The following is a 16,488-nucleotide window of genomic DNA, read 5'->3' as shown; positions in this document are numbered from 1 at the left end:
TGAACACTGACTGGCTGGAGGGAGGACAGTGTGAACACTGACTGACTGGCTGGAGGGAGGACAGTGTGAACACTGACTGGCTGGAGGGAGGGCAGCGTGAACGCTGACTGGCTGGAGGGAGGGAGGCCAGCGTGAACGCTGACTGGCTGGAGGCGTCATCCTTGCCCTGCCCCTGCCTACATATTCAGCCGTCACATCTGCCCAGCTGGTGTTACTTCATGCTCTGAAGGGAACTTCTGAGCCCAAGGCAGTGGGTCCCTGAGCACAGGCCTTCGGCTTAGCTGCCACCCCTACCCTGTCCCCATGTCAAAGCTCACAGCCCATGGATCATGGACTAGGCTACAGGCCTGCCCTATTCATGGGGCTCCACTCTGACCCAATCACATACCTGAGTCCCTCCCCACTCATGGCCCCACCCCACAGAGCAGTGGCCCCACCTACCCACTGGTCACACCCCACAGAGCTGCATCCCTGCTCACCCACTGGCCACACCCCACAGAGCTGAGTCCCTGCCTACACGCTGGCCACACCCCACAGAGCAATGACCCTGCCTACCCAGTGGCTACTCCCCCCCAGAGTTATGGCCCCACCTACCCACTGGCCACACCCCCACCGAGCTATGGCCACACCCCACCGAGCTGTGGCTCCGCCTCTAGCCCTCCTCACCAGTGCCCATGGTCCATGTGCTGTCGAATGAGCGTGTGCGGGGCTACTGTGCCGTACTTGTCTACTTCTGGCATATTCATGTCGTCGATGAAGTAGATCAGCTTCTTGGTGCCTGGTGGCCCATAGTTCCTTCCAGATTTTTTCTCCAGAGGCTTCTCCAGCACCCCTGGGGGCAGAGGGAAAGGGTCAAGGAGCCACCGCCACCAGAGTCTGGGGCGGCCAGCAGGCGGGCTCAGGGGTGTGCACACCCAGTGGGGCAGGGCTCCTTTGAGGAGCAGGGGTCCGTGCTAGGCAGTGGCCACTCTGGCTGGCTGCTGGAGCAGACCACAGGCTGGGAGGCCGGGGTGCGGGGGATGGCACCCCGTCAGCCCTGGGGCCGGCAGGGGTGGGTGTGGGATCTCCCCGCAGGCCTGGCACCTCAGCCAGCCCTCACTGCCCGGGCCCTTCCCAGCAGGGGGGTGGGGCCCCACGTCTTCAGGCCTGAGGTGGGGCTGACAGAGACGCAGGCAGGTGGGGGGCGGCCGTGCGGACCGGGCGTGCTGTGTGCGCAGGTGGGGCTCACCCTGCAGCATGGCGGAGGTGGTGTAGAAGTTGAAGGGCACCGCCTGCACCAGGTAGTCATCCGTGCCCAGGCTCTCCAGCTTGTCCCCCATCAGCACCGACTTGCCGGTGCCCGCGTTCCCTACCAGCATCACGGGCCAGGACTTGGCCATGAGCAGGTCAATGAAGTAGCGGATGCGGATGGTTTCTGTGGTGTGGACCAGGGAGGCCTGGGGGGCGGGCGGGAGGGGAGGGCACAGGTCGGCTTCCGTCTCCCTCACCTGTGCACATCTCAGAAGTCCGCTCCATGCTGGGCATTGGTGGGAGACCTGCTCAAGTCCTGGCCGTGGACGTTGCAGGCGGGGTGGGGGGAGGGGACACGCCCTGCTCCCCGGGCCACTGCCCGCGGGGCGTTACCTGCAGCGGGACGTCAGGGTCCAGCTCAAAGGCCGGCACCTTGTCTGTCCACGGCATGAATTTCTTTGTCTCAGGGTCAATGTAGTAGTCAAAGATGGTTCCTTGGGAAGGGAACTTGATGGTTTTGAACTCATTGATCCACCATCTGCTGAACTCCACCCGATAATCTATAAGCTGTTCAAAATCAAACACACAAAGGGACCAGCTAAGTGGGCCACCACCGAGGTCCCTGGTTTTGGGGGTACGGGGTGGGGGGGCGGGGTCCCCACGGGGCTTCACCTGGTCCTGGAACATGGCGCCCCCAAAGGACCAGAAGCAGGCAAACACGAAGTAGAGCTCATACAACTCCTTGGGCGAGTCGGGCGGGGCGATCTTCTCAGTGAGGAGGCACTCCAGCAGGTACAGGATCATCTGCGTGATGGTGATCTCAGGGATGGGTGTGATCCGCTTGAAGCCAAACCGCAGCTTGTCCAGGCACGTGGGCAGGTACTTGTCGAACAGGATGGTCAAGTTGGCCTTCTCAGACTGCACCTTGCGTCTCTCGATCCAGCTGCTCACCACCCTGGGGAGGTCCGGGCCGTGGCTGCTTCCGGTCCACATGCAGCCCCCTTCCTGCCACAGGAAGCGCCTCCCACCTCTCCTCCGTGGCCAGCCGTAGAGCCAGGGCTCCGCCCGGCTGCAGACCCTAACAGAGCCCAGTGAGGCTTCTGGGCAGTGGGGCCCGTGTGCTCTCTCTGAATTGGTAGCTCTGGGGGTGCCCTAAGCCTGGAACAACCGGGGACTTTCCTGCTGCCACCCTGGACGCATCAGCCCCTCTTCCCTCAACGAAGCTAGTGTGAAGCTCGGGGGGGGGGGCAGGGGATGAAGAGAGAGGAGAAAAGTCTCACGCCATCATCTGGGGTGGTGTAGAGAGAAGGAGGGGTAGGAAGGAAGGGTAAGGAGTGGGGATCAGGGCTACCCTATGACATCCAGCCCTGCCTGAAGCTCCCACCTAGCGACTTGTAAGTGTGTGTGTGCATGTGTGACTGGGAATATATCTCTGGCTGAGAGCACGTTTGCCATTTACAAAGCTCTGGTATCATAAGAAAAGACAATGAAATCAGTGAATTACAGACTGATGAAACAAAACCAAATTGTTGGTTCCTCAAGGTGATAAACACAATTGATAAACCCTTAGCTGATCTGACCACAAGGAGAAGATGGATTAACCAGATAAACAAAATCTGGGCTGAAAAAGAGATATGATAACAAAGACACACCAGGTCCTGAGCATTATGAAGGAACACTGAAAACCTTTATGCAAGCAAACCAGTAGACACACACAGACTTATTTCTATATGACCCACTTGATTCCCAGAAGAATTCAACAAAGACCTTTAAGGAAGACCAAACACTAACAATCCTTGAACTGCCCTAGAAATAGGAAGGAAGGATCACCACCAAACTCCCTGTATGGAGCCATCTTTAGATTCATCCCCAAACTAGACAGAAACACAACAACAAATGGGAACTATAGACCAATAGCTTTAACGCAGAACTTCATATATGCCAACTCAATAAGTATAATAATGGCACTTACACAGAATCAAGGATAAGTCACGTAATCATCTCCATAGATGCAGAGAAAGAAAGCCTTTGACACAATCCAGCAGCCTTGCTTATAATAAAGCTCTAGAGAAGCTAGGAACAGAAGCAACATACCTCAGGTTTATTCGTGGCAAACCTACAGTCAATAACATTTTAAATGGTAAAAAAAAAAACCCTGACAGTATTTCTTTTAAAATCAAGAATAAAGGCCAGGCAGCAGGTGGTTCACACCTGTAATCCAAACTACTCAGGAGGCTGAGATCTGCGGATCATCATTCAAAGCCAGCCCGGGCTGGACTCCTATGTCTAATTAACCACCAGAAAACTGGAAGTGGCAGTGTGGCTTAAAGTAGAAGAGCACTAGTCTTGAGCAAAAAGCTCAGGGACAGCACCCAGGCCCTGAGTTCAAGCCCCATGACCAACAACAACAACAAAAAATCAGGAGTAAGACAAGGATGCCTGTTCTCTCCCCTTCTATTCACTATAGTACTGGAATTCTTAGCCTGAGCAACAAGGCAAGAGAAAGACATAAAAGGAACCCACATAGGGAAGGAAAAAGTTAACCTATCCTTATTTGCAGATTATATGATCCTATATATACAGACTCCAAGGGCTTCACCCCCAAACTCCTACAGCTAACAAATATGTTTGGCAATGTAACCAGATATAAAATTAACACACAAGCCAGTGTCTGTGGCTCACGCCTGTAATCCTAGCTACTCAGGAGGCTGAGATCTGAGGATCGTGGTTCAGAGCCAGCCCAGGCAGGAAAGTCCGTGAGACTTTTATCCCCAATAAACCACTAGAAAACTGGAAGTGGCGCTGTGGCTCAAGTGGTAGAGTGCTCTCCTTGAGCTGAAGAGCTGATAGACAGTGCCCAAGCCCAGAGTTCAAGTCCCACAACTGACAAACACACAGACAGACAGACAGACAGACACACACACACACACACATACACACACACACCCATACACAAATCAGTATTTTCCTGTATACCCACAATGAGCAGATGGAGAAGGGAATTAGGAGAACAATTCCATTCATGGTCACCTAAAAAAGGAAAAATCTAGGAATAAACCTAATTAAGGACATGAGGGACTTCTACAATGAAAACTATAAAACTCTGAAGAAAGGAATGGAAGAAGACACGAGGAGGTGAAAAGACCTCCCGTATTTATGGAAAAGCAGAATTCCTGCCTGCTGTGAAAATGGCCATACTGCCAAAGGCAGTCGCAGATCCAGTGCAATGCCCGTCGTAATCCCAGTGTCATTCTTCATAGAGATGAGCAAACAATGCAAAAATTCATACAGAACCACACAAGGCCCCAAGAGGCCACACCAGCCTCCAGCAAACGAGACAAGCAATCCTGCAGTGATCACAATTCCAGAATTCAAACTTTACCACAGAGTCACACTAATGTAAACGGCTTGTACTGGCACAGAATCAGGCCCCCAAACCAATGGAACAGTCTAGAAGACCCAGGACCCCCCCCCCCAGCCATCTGATATTTGACAAAACAGCCAAAAGTATATGTTTGATAAAAGCCTCTTCAATATATGGTGGTAGACAAACTGAACGTCCGTATGCAGCAGACTGAAACCTGATCCTGGTCTCTTATCACTTACGTCTGTCAATTCCGAGGAGATCTAAGACCTCAAATTGAATCTGAAACCTTGAAACTTCCGCAGTAGGAGTAGAGGAAACATTAGAACTCATTCCTAGAGGCAAGGAACTTCCTGAGCAGAATTCCAGGGGCTTGGCAAATAGGGAGAATTAACAAATGGCACCGCATCTGCAAACAACACTAATATAGAGTTGGATATAGTGTCTAAGGTAAAAAGACAGCCTAAGAATGGGCGAAGGTCTTTTTTTTTTGTTGGTGGTGATGGGGCTTGAACTCTGGGCCTGGACGCTGCCCCTCAGCTCTTCAGCTCAAGGTGAGTGCCCTACCACTTGAGCCACAGCACCACTTCTGGCTTTTTCTGCTTCTGTGGTGTTGAGCAATCAAACCCAGGGCCTCATCCATGCAAGGCAAGCGCTCTACCACTAAGCCACATTCCCAGCCCTGGGAGAAGGTCTTTTACAGCTATATGTCTGACAAGGGTTCAATAACCAGAACATGTAAGAAACTCAAAAAATTGCCCCCCCCCAAAAAATCCCCAAGAACTCAACTAATAAGTGGGCAAAGGAGCTTAACAGTCATTCCTCTAAAGTACCTGTGACCAATAAACACATGAGGAAATACTTAACATCTCTGGTCATAAAAGAAATGGAAATCAAAGTGACACTGAGGTTTTATATCATCCCGCTGAGATTGGTCATCACCAAGACCACAACCAACAAAGGCTGGGGGTGGGGTGGGGTGGGGGGAGGGAGGAGGCACAGGGCGGGAGGGGCCCTCACACCCCGCTGGTGGGAATGTGAACAACTGCAGCCACCACGGAAGTCAGTACAGAGATTCCTCAAAAAGAACCTGGGGTTGGCCCAGGTGGTAGAGCACCAGCCCATATGTGAAAACAACTGTCAGAGAGTGAGTTCGAGTCCCCATCTTGGATAAAACCAACAAAAAACCAAACGTAGAGCTACCCTATGACCTAGTGGCGCCACTCCTGGGTCTTCGTTGGAAAGTCTGCAAGGCAGGTGCAACAAAGGTACCTGCACACCTGTGTTCACTGCTGCACAGTTCACAGTGGCCAGGTTATGGAGATAACCCAGATGCCCTACAATGCACAAATAGGGAAAAACATGTAATATACACGTGTGTGCGTACACATACAGGTAATTGCAGCCATCAGAAAGAATGAAATTGTGCCATTTGCAGGGAAATGGTGGGTGAGGAAAATACCAAACAGAGAGAAGGCAGGCCCAGAAGGACAAATGGTGCATTTTCTCTCACATGTGGATCTTGGATGCAAAATACAACTTTCCATATAATCACACACACACACACACACACACACACACACACACACACACACACACCTCTATGCGTGCGTATGAGAGCAAGTGGGAAAAAGTTCAGTATGTGCAGGCATGAAACTCCACAGGGTAAACTCAACAAAGAACAGTTTACAAAGGACTAGGGGTTAAGCCAGGCTGGGGGAAGGGAACTGGGGACCAACACAGTCAGGATGCTCGGTGTACACGCGTTATAAAGGAAGTCTGCGGGAGGAGGGGACTCGAGGGCCTCTGGTCAAGGGTCACTGGACATGCACACTCACAGTGAACTGTAACCCCTGGCATAATCATTTCAAGTTTAAGAATGTGCATTACCTGTCTTATGGTTAAGGAAAAAAATGATCATAAAATCATTTTAGTGTAATGGCAAAAGTAAAAAAGACGCAATCTACACACACACACACACACACACACACACACACACACACACACACACACAGAGGCTGTAGTCCCTTGAGGTGGCTGTCCTGTCTGTCTGAACAGTTGGCACTCTGGGGTGACCCTGCTTGTCCGGCAGCAGTGATGAGCGATGTGGGCACTGTGGCCGATCGCTGGGCCGGCCCAGGCCGGGCCAACCTGTGGCGGGGTCACTCAACAGGTGTGGGTGTGGGTTTCTGGCCTGCAAACAGGGGTCATGTTTACCCTGCCCCACAGCTGCTCCAAAGCACCCCATGCCGCTGTCCAGGGCCGGCAGAAGGGAGCCAGTGTCCCCCGAGCGCAACACGTGACTGTGGGGAGCCCTGGGCAGCGCGTCGGGATGCCGGCGTGGGCAGGACGCTCGCCCTGCCAAACCCAGTGTGGCTGCCACATGCAGCCCTGCACAGGCCTTCCCTGAGTGCCCTGTGTGCCCTGCAGGAGGCCTTCCCTGAGTGCCTTGTGTACCCGACCCCCCACTTCCTGTTCCTCCATTGCGGCAGGGGAGAATCCAGAGCTGGGGACACCACCTGCACAGCATCAATCCCACTCCCCGCCCCTTGCAACCTTGCAACCTCCAAGCAGAGGAGGGCTATGAGTGGGGTGGTGCGTGGGCCTGGGGTGCCAGCCCCAGCAGGGGCACAGCAGGGACACAGCAGGGGCTGCCTTGCCTCTTGGCTGGGGTTAGGTTGCATTTTGGGGGCAGCCAGGGAGAAGGTTCTATCCTGCAGGTGGGTGCACAGGCCCAGGCTGGCGCGCCTTCCCAACAGGCCCAGGCGCTTCCCGCTGGGCCCCCGAGGCCTGCGGGGGGCCCGTCAGCCTGGGCCGGCTTCCGGCTGGGTCCCAGGGCTGTCCCGGCCTCCCCGCAGGGAGGGTGGGCTGCTGCTCTGCTGGGGGGGGGCAGGTAGAAGTGACCCCAGACCCAGGGCCTCAGCTGCTGCTTCCCAGCCGCTGGCTCTCCTCCCTGCTCCCCGCTGTGCCCCTGTGCCCTTGGACCCCCAGCCCCCATCCTCATGCTGCAGGGCACGATGGCAGCCTCACCAGGGACACCTCCTCCTGGGACCTCAGGCCATGACCATGCATGGAGAAAAGGCTTCTGGGAGTAATCTGGTTAAGAATCTTGAGGTCGTCGGGACTAGGATGGGCCCTGAACTCAACATCTGCTGACCTCACACCCCGGCGAGGTCAGAGGTCAGTCTCTCCTGTCCTAGGGTCCCCCAGCTACCCCTCAGAGTTCTGTCAGTGCTGGCTCCTGTCCACCCTGAGTGCTCTCTCCTCTGCCCTGGTTTCAGTCCTCTGGGAAGGTCCTGTCCCCCACAGTGGTGGAGCCCTGGACCTTCCAGTGCTCGGCCGATGCCCACATCACCGTCTCCCGAGTCAGTGCGCACCTGCGTCACTTAGGAAGAGACATCTGTCTCCTCCCTCCACTGCCACTCAGGGACATGAACACACCGGTGTTCACTGTATGGCTGGGCAGATGGGAGGATGGATGGATGGATGGGTGGGCAGATGGATAGGACAGATGGATGGATATGCAACTCATATGGATAGAGGGAGAGATGTATAGGCAAGTCATTCACATGGATGGAAGATGGATGGGTGGACAGATGGATGGATGGATGGATGGATGGATGGACGGACGGACGGACGGACGGATGGATGGATGGATGAATGGAAGGATGGATGGGAGATAGACATACAACTCTGGTCTTGGTCAGCAGTCTCCCTTTCTCAGCCCATCTGGGAGGGGAAGCCCTGACCCTACTCACGGGTTCCAGCCCAGATCGGCTGGGTTGATGTAGAGGATGCCGGCTCTGGAGACGGTGGCAGGGGTGGCGGTCCGCAGGTGGCTGATCTCAAACACCAGCCTCATGGTGCGGTTCAGCGGGATCCGCTCGTTGCTGGCCAGGGTGAGGACCTGACGGGAGAAGCGGCAGGCAGGAGTGTCACAACGAAGAGCTGGGGAGGCCTGCACCGGCCCCGGAACCCGGTGAGTCCACACCGCGACACGCATGGGAGCTAGCGCCACGCCACAGGACGCACACGCCTTTCAAAACCACAGCCCCGGGGCTGGGAAGGTGGCTTGGCGTAGAGCACTGGCCTAGCATGCATGAAACCCTGGGCTCCATTCCTCAGTGCTTACACAGAAAAAGCCGGAAGTGGTGCTGTGGCTCAAGTGGTAGAGCCAAAGAAGCTGAGTTCAAGTCCCAGGACTGGCAAAACAAACAATCCAAAACCCACAGCCCTAAGCTGGGCACTGGTGGCTCACACCTATAATCCTAGCTACTCAGGAGACTGAGATCTGAGGATCACAGTTTGAAGCCAGCCAGCCCGGGCAGAAAAGTCCCAGTGAGACTCTTATCTCCAATTAGCCACTCAAAAACTGTAAGTGGCGCTGTGGCTCAAGTGGTAGAGTACTCGCCTTGAGCTGAAGAGCACAGGGACAGTGCCCAGGCCCAGAGTTCAAGCCCCACAACTGACCAAAAAAACAAAACCAAACCTGGAAGTGGTGCTGTGGCTCAAGTGGTAGAGTGCTAGCCTCGAGCAAGAGAGCTGAGGGACAGCGCCCAGGCCATGTATGAAAAAAAACAACCCACCAGGGGCTGGGAAGGTGGCTCAGTGGTAGAGCGCTTGCCTTGCATGCACAAGGCCCTGAGTTCAATTCCTCAGCACCACATAAGCAGAAAAAGCAGAAGTGGTGCTGTGGCTCCAGTGGTAGAGTACTAGCCTTGAGCTGAAGAGCTGAGGGACAGTGCCCAGGCCCCACGACCAAAAAATAAAAACAAAAAACCCCCAAACAAAAAAATTCCCCAAACAAAAAAACCCCCCAAACAAACCAAACACACACACACACACACACACACACACATTGCCCTCTATACTGTAAATTCTCATGTTCCCTCTTCTATCTAATTGACAATCTCTTCTTGTTTTCAGAAAGGGTCTCTTTACGTAACCCAGGCTGGCCTCTGCTGGCGATCCTCTTGCCTCAGCCTCCTGAGTGAGTGCTGGGGAAAATCACTTTCATAAGCTGCTTCTAGACAATTACAGAAATCGTAATTGTCACTCACCATCTCTCCCACACCGTGCTGCGGTGCTGCTGCCGGAATGTGCAGAGCTGCGTGCGGTGTGGATGCCGGCTCTAGGCACGTTGCTCTCCGTGGCTCCTAGCACTTTGCCCGGGCCTCCTGGGCTCTGCTGCCCCGTGTGCCCGCCAGCCCTCCCCGCCCCCCCTCGGCGGGGGCGAGCTGGGAGTCAGGAGCCACACACCTTGTTGTCATCCATGACGGTGTTGAGGGACTCGATCCACATGGGGTCGATGTCCCCGTCCAGCACGATCCACTTGGGCCCGTCGTGAGTGATGTTGGCCAGGTCCCGCATGATGGTGGAGAAGAGGCCTGCGGGGGGGACAGGGCTGGGGTCACACCCTGCCGAACCCCAGGGGCATTGTGGGGCAGCCACGCCTGCCTCGGGGCTGACGGGTGAACAGTCTCAGAGACAGCAGGTAGGGAGGAGGGAAGGGGGGCATCTCCCCCCACGCCCTGCCCACGGCGCAGCCCTCCCTGGGGTTGGGGGAGGGCTGAGGTGTGGGTGAGCCCCTCCACGGGCCACACCCAGCGCCCCCGCCCCCCGGCTCAGCCCATCGCCTCCCGAGTTTTCCTTCCAGGGCCCCGTGGCCTGGTGGCCTGAACCCCAAGCCCTCTGAGCGCCTGCTAGCCTCAGCTCCACCTTCGCCGTGGGACCCGTCCTTGCGCACCGTGTCCCCCACAGTAGGTGGCCACCCCACAGAGGGGCCCTGGCAGCGGCAGGGCGCCCCGGGCTGCTCTGTTACCATCTTTCCATTCCCTGGTGGCCGGGTTGATGATGCCAAAGAGCTCGTCGCAGGTGACGGCCTTGGGGTCCAGGTCGATGGCCACCGGCTTCCTCTTCATGTTCTGATAGGTTTTGTTCAGGGACTTGAGCACCTGGCGAGGGCAGAAGCGGCGGTGTGACCCCTCGGCCCTAAGCTGCCCGCACCGGCAGCCGCCTCCTGCCGGGCCCTGGACGTCTCTCTCTCTCTCTCTCTGGGCCACACGGGCAGAACTGCTTCTCTGGGCCCCGTTTGCCCCCATGGGTGTAGGGGCGTCTGTGCCCCAGATGATGTGCAAGTGGCTGGTGGCGGGAAGCTGGACTCTGACTGCTCACGTCCACCCACCCCCACGGAGCTCCTGAGGCTGGGGAGACACGGCCCGGCCCCTCCATGCAGCACAGGCGCCTGGCTTAGCTCCTTTTTTTGCATGTGTGTGCCAGTCCTGGGGCTTGAACTCAGGGCCGAGGGGCTGTCCCTGAGCTTCTTTTGCTCAAGGCTAGCACTCTACCACTCGAGCCATAGTGCCACTTCTAGCTTTTTCTGTGTATGTGGTACTGAGGAGTGGAATCCAGGGCTTCATGCATGCTAGGCAAGCACTCTACCAATAAGCCATCTTCCCAGCCCCAGCTCCTACTTTTTAAAGAAAACTTGGGAGCTGGGTACTGGTGGCTCACACCTGTCATCCTAGCTCCTCAGGAGGCTGAGATCTAAGGATCATGATTCAAAGCCAGCCCAGGTAGGAAAGTCCATGGGACTCTTATCTTCAATTAAACAACAAAAAGCTGGAAGTGGAGCCATGGCTGGTTTAAGTAGTAGAGCGCTAACTTTGAGCATAAAAGCTTGGAACAGCTCCCAGGCCCTGAGTTTACAGCCAGAATTGAACTCAGGGCCTCAAGCCCTCACTCTACTTTTTTTTTTTTTGCTCAATAATAGTGCTCCACTGTTTGAACCACATTTCTAGTTCTGGTTTTTTGCTGGTTAATTGGAAATACAAGTCTCACAAATGTATTTGCCTGGGCTGGCCAGGAACCAAGATCCTCAAGTCTCAGCCGTTGGCACTTGAGTTTGGGAACGATTTTTCACACTGGCATACTTGTCCACCCTCTGGGTACGTTTCACTTAAGTCTAGGCGGATTTAGAATCTCCAGAGCTACTAGGCATTAGTAATATAAGCCGCCACCCTCTACATGTCATCCAGAAACCGGATGGGGGGCCCTGGCTTGGGGAGAGGTGCTGGAGGGCTGACCCTTCACCCCTGACCTCCACGGTGGGGCTGGAAGCTCCGGGCCAGGGGCCTTGCCTGGGACTTGCCGCTGCCGGCATTTCCGATGACGAACACGGAGTGGCGGACCTGCAGCAGCTCCTCCAGCTGCACCACCTTCAGCACGAAGCTGTCCTCCGCCTGCAGCTTGAGCTCCACGATGCTCTGCTTGATGATCTGCCCGTGCCAGCACCGTCTGCTCCGGCCCTGGACACAGGCCGGCCCCACGCGGCCACCCAGGACCCCTCGATGCCCGGGGCCCCATCCAGCTGCGCACCCACCACCGAGGTTCCAGGGCGTGGCGGGGTGGGAGGGAGCCCCACGGGACGGGCTCCCCAGGACGGGTGGAGGCCGGGGCAACCGAGTTACCTTCTCAAAGTTCAGGTCTCGCTTGCGGGGCACGTCCAGCGCGGGGAAGAGGTCCCCGATCAGCCCCATGAACACGGGCAGGTCATCCGTCACGATCTTGGGGATGTTGAAGTCCCGCAGGGCCCGCATGAGCACCTGGTCCTCTGCCCGCGTGGGGTCCCCCCGTTTCAGGGAGCCGGCCACCACCAGTACCGACTTGATGGCCCGCAGGCCCCAGTCATAGTGATCCTGTGGAGGGATGGGGGTGAGTGCATCCCCCACACTGCCGGCTCACTCTGGCGTCGGCCAGGCAGGAGGGACACCGTGTGCGTGTGTGTGTGTGTGTGTGTGTGTGTGCGTGCGTGTGTGTGTGTGCGTGCGTGCGTGTGTGTGTGTGTGTGTGTGTGTGCGCACGCGCGCGCGCGCCAGGCTGGCCCCGGTCTGCCCCGCCCCGCCCCGGGCTGGCCCCTTAGGCTCCACACCTGCTTGGAGAGCAGCTCTTTGCATAAGGTGTAGAGTGTGATGAACTTCCGGGCCAGCAAGCGGGCCTCCAGGAAGCCCTCGGCCACCAGCATGATCTCACAGATGAGCTCGAAGTCAGGAACCACCATAGCGCAGGGTCTGAGGAGACAAGCGTGGGCATGCGTGCCTCCCTCCCCTCCCCTTCCACCCCGACTCCTTGCCCCACACACATAGCGGACCACTGGGCATCGCTTCACTTCACCGCACCCCCAGGGGTGCGGAGCTGGTTCCCAGCCCCAGCCAGCTCCTCGCACACCCTGGGCCCTGGCTCTGCTCCGCTCCCCTAGCTGGGGCCTCCTGCCTCAGGGAAGATGGAGATTTTTTTTTTTCTGATCATGCTGGAATTTGAACTCAGGTCCTTGCACTTGCTAGGCAGGTGCTCTACTGCAGAGCCAAACCTCTAGTCCTGATCTTTGCTATTCATGTATGTATTATTAACTTTTTGGTACCATTATTGAACTTAAGGCCTTGAGCTCTCATTTGGCTTTTTCACTCAAAGCTGGTGTTCTACCACTTGAGCTACACTTCCACCTCCAGCTTTTTGATGGTTAATTGGAGATAAGCCTTACAGCCTTTTTGCCTGGGCTGGCTTTGAACTGTGGTCCTTAGGGTCTTAGTCCCTTGAAAGCCAGATCTACAGGCATAAATCATCAGTGCCCAGCTTTTATTAATTATTATTATTATCATTACTTTGTTGGTCATGAGGCTTGAATTTAGAGCCTGGGCACTGTCTCTAAGATTTTCTGCTCCTGGATAGCAGTCTTGCACTTTGAGCCACAGCTCCACTTCCATTTTTCTGGTGGCTCCTTGGAGATAAATGTCTCATGCAGCTCAGGCTGGCTTCCACCTGTGATCCTCAGATCTCAGCCTCTGCAGTAGCTAGGATTACAGGTAGGAGCCACCAGCACCTGGCCTTGCTAGTTATTTTTGAAATAGGGTCTTGCTTCCCGCCTGGGCCTGCATCTGGGTACCATGTGCCTGTTAGGTTTCCTTTGTAGTGAAGACAACAGACACCTCTGCGCCCAGCTCTTATTTGAGAAGGAGTAGGGGCATCTCACAAACTTTTCTGCCCGGGCAGGCCTTGAACCACAATCCTTTCAATACCAGCCTCCCAAGTAGCTAGGATTGCACACCTGATCCACCCGGCCCCCGCTTGGCTGAGGCCTTCAGAGGCCAGGCCTCGCCCACCTTCTCCCCTGCCGCCTCCCCGCTCCCAGCCTGGCCTCTGCTCCTCCTCTGCTCAGCGCTGGGCTCTGGATGCAGCTGTGGCTGTGTCTTGGCTGAGAGGCGGAGGCCGCTCACCTGAACAGGGCCTTCAGGTTCTCCGGCAGCTCCGTGCGGCCGGCGTAGCCAGGGTTCATAGTGATGAAGATGCCCACGCTGGGAATGAGGCTGATCATCTCCCCCAGGAAGTTGAAAGTCTTTTTCTTGGCCCGAATGGCATCTTGGACACATTTTACCTAGATGGCCAGTACATGGGCATCAACACAGAGATGCGCGGCTTTGGAAGCCGGTGGTAGCCGGGTTGGCCTGCCCCACGGCGTTCCCTCCCCCTGCCCCCCGCACCGCCTAGCCTCATTCTGCACGTCTCATTCTGCTTGCTGTGTGACAAGAGCGGACCTTAGAGTATGTGCCCTGAGGTGGCTATCTGTCTGCAGGGCCTTGGCCGTGTGTGCAGGCCCACTGGCCCTCGTCATTTCCCAGCGGCATCCCTCCCCCCCTCCCTTGGGAGGCCGGCAATAGCTGTCACTCTCTCTGGGAATTATTGTCCAGAGTGTCTGAGCTCACCAGGTCACCTCTAGAACTCAGGTTTTTACAGAAAGCTGCAGAAGGCGGCTGCAAGTCTCCACATCACCACTGGAGGGCACCTGGAACTCATGGTTGAGGCCCTTCCCCCCCCCTCCATGCCCAAGTCACCTGACCCAGTGGAGCCCCTGCTCAGTCACCTGACCCTGCTTCCCCGAGTGGAGCTCCCCCCCTCCTGATTTCATAGGCCTCTCCTGTGGTGGATGCTGGCCGGGTCATACCAGGCACAGCACCCGCTGCCCCCCGTTCAGCCTCAAGGCCTCGGGGCCCCAAACTGGCTCCATGGGAACATTCTGGGGGTGGGGCCCTCATCTGGAGGTGGGGTCCCCCTCCCCGCTGGCCCCCAGGCTCTGGAGCAGCTGGCTGCCTCTGCTCCAGGCCCGCCAGTGAGCAGGGCAGGGTGGGGCAGGAGGGCTCCCAGTGACCGGTCCAGGTGGCCCTTACCACCGCACCCCCGCACCCCCACTTCCTTTTCATTCTGCACCTGCTAAGAGGCCAACTCCTCACGGGGCCTTGGCACCCAGAGCTCACCACCAGACTGGGGTACCTGTTTGAGGTATTTGGCTTATTGGGACCGTCAGAGTTAGTTGGGCCTCTAGCCTCAGATGCTAGTAAAAGAATCTCAGAGTTGATCCTGGGACTGGAGGCTGGCCTCAGTTTAGCCCAGAGAACCTGGTGTTGCCCAGGCACCAGGCTCATCTGAAGATTTGTTAACAACGCCTCCACGTGCATCCGCCCGTGGTGTGTACGTGGGGCTCGCACGGAGCGCTTTTAACAACGGTCCAGGAAGGGGACTTGTCCCACGGCTGCACCTAGGATCCTGCTCCCGCCCTGCTTAGACTCCCCAGCTGCGGGGGCGCCCCCAGAACACAAAGCCACGTTTCCTTCCTGTTCTTCCTTCCCTGCAGTTCTCTGTCCACATTCTTAGCTAATCGAGAAACTCCTGTGCATTGGTTAATGACCAACTCCTCCGACCCCTGTTCTAGAGGCCTCCGTCCTCTCCCGGGTAAATGGAACAGTTTGGCCCAAAGCTGCAGCTATACTTGTTTTCGGTTTGGCTTTGAGCCTTTCACTGTAGAGACCCATGGTGAACCGACATAACTCGATGGGCAAATGCAGTGTAACTCCTCTTGAAAAGCAGCCCAGCCTCAGCCAGTCACCAGCGGCCAACTGTGGGACCTGAGCTCAATAACACAGCCTCCAGCCGGGCTTTGGTGGCTGACGCCTGTCATCCTAGCTACTCAGGAGGCTGAGATCTGAGGATCATGGTTCAAAGCCAGCCCGGGCAGGAAAATCCATGAGACTCTTATCTCCAATTAACTACCAGGAAACCAGAAGTGGCGCTGTGGCTCAAGTGGTAGAGCGCCCGCCTTGAACTGAAGAGCTGAGGGACAGCCCAGGCCCAGGGTTCAAGCCCCATGACTGACAACAAATAAATAATTAATTAACACAGCCGCCACCAGTTGTAACCCCGCTTTCACTTCCCCATCCCCAGGGCCGCTGCCGTTCCTCCGGGTACAGAGGCAGGCTGCTTCTTCCTGTGCATTCTGCCCCTGCAGCATTCTGGGCCATTTTTCATGTAGTCTGCTGCGCAATCCGCACATCACGAGCAGAGCTGATTAAGATCTGTGGAACTAGACTGGGTGCCATTTTCTCTTTGAATGCCCCAGATACAACTAGTCCTGGTCTAGCCTGGCTTCCTCAGTGCTGCCCTGTCTGGTCCTTCCCATCTCCGCCTCGGGATGTAAGGAGAAGAGCAGAGAGGAGCCCGGGGCAGCTCTGCTCTGTGTCATTGTCCCCTGGGTGCCCCAGCTGGGGACAGGGGAAGCTTTGCTCTCTGGTGTCCAGAGATGGTGGGCGGGGCACCTACCTGGACAGCAATCACAGACAGGACTTCCACGGAGATGCGGTTGAACTCATCAAAGCAGCCCCAGGCTCCGGTCTGGGCCAGGCCCTTGTAGATGTTTCCGCAGGACTGGGCAGCGCGAGATGGGGAGAGGGCATCAGAGGTGGGGGGGGGCGGGCAGGCCTGGCGCCGCAGCAGGGATCTGTGGCAAGTGTCAGCTGGGTCCCGGCAGGGGGTCCCGTGGCAGAGGCCGGGTGCTGGGCATGCGCTTC

The 16,488-nt window shown here is 56.4% G+C and overlaps 1 protein-coding gene across 1 annotated transcript in view; it reads right to left on the bottom strand.

Annotated features, from left to right (window-relative positions):
* Dnah17 (dynein, axonemal, heavy chain 17) overlaps positions 1-16,488 on the bottom strand; it is a 94,509-nt gene that overhangs the window by 42,035 nt on the left and 35,986 nt on the right. The window contains exons 36-47 of the mRNA XM_013036358.1: positions 16,241-16,345; positions 13,867-14,024; positions 12,525-12,663; positions 12,064-12,291; positions 11,734-11,871; positions 10,416-10,548; positions 9,854-9,981; positions 8,353-8,501; positions 1,903-2,185; positions 1,624-1,797; positions 1,229-1,436; positions 667-832 (exon numbers count right to left, since the gene is read on the bottom strand). Of these exons, the coding sequence (XP_012891812.1) occupies positions 667-832; positions 1,229-1,436; positions 1,624-1,797; positions 1,903-2,185; positions 8,353-8,501; positions 9,854-9,981; positions 10,416-10,548; positions 11,734-11,871; positions 12,064-12,291; positions 12,525-12,663; positions 13,867-14,024; positions 16,241-16,345 (2,009 nt within the window). The remainder of the gene's footprint in view (positions 1-666; positions 833-1,228; positions 1,437-1,623; positions 1,798-1,902; positions 2,186-8,352; positions 8,502-9,853; positions 9,982-10,415; positions 10,549-11,733; positions 11,872-12,063; positions 12,292-12,524; positions 12,664-13,866; positions 14,025-16,240; positions 16,346-16,488) is intronic.

This window comes from Dipodomys ordii, unplaced genomic scaffold (genome assembly GCF_000151885.1).
Source record: "Dipodomys ordii isolate 6190 unplaced genomic scaffold, Dord_2.0 Scaffold7, whole genome shotgun sequence".
Classification (NCBI taxonomy): domain Eukaryota; kingdom Metazoa; phylum Chordata; class Mammalia; order Rodentia; family Heteromyidae; genus Dipodomys; species Dipodomys ordii.
Note: the sequence above shows the minus strand (reverse complement) of the source record. Positions and strands in the feature narration are given on the sequence as shown.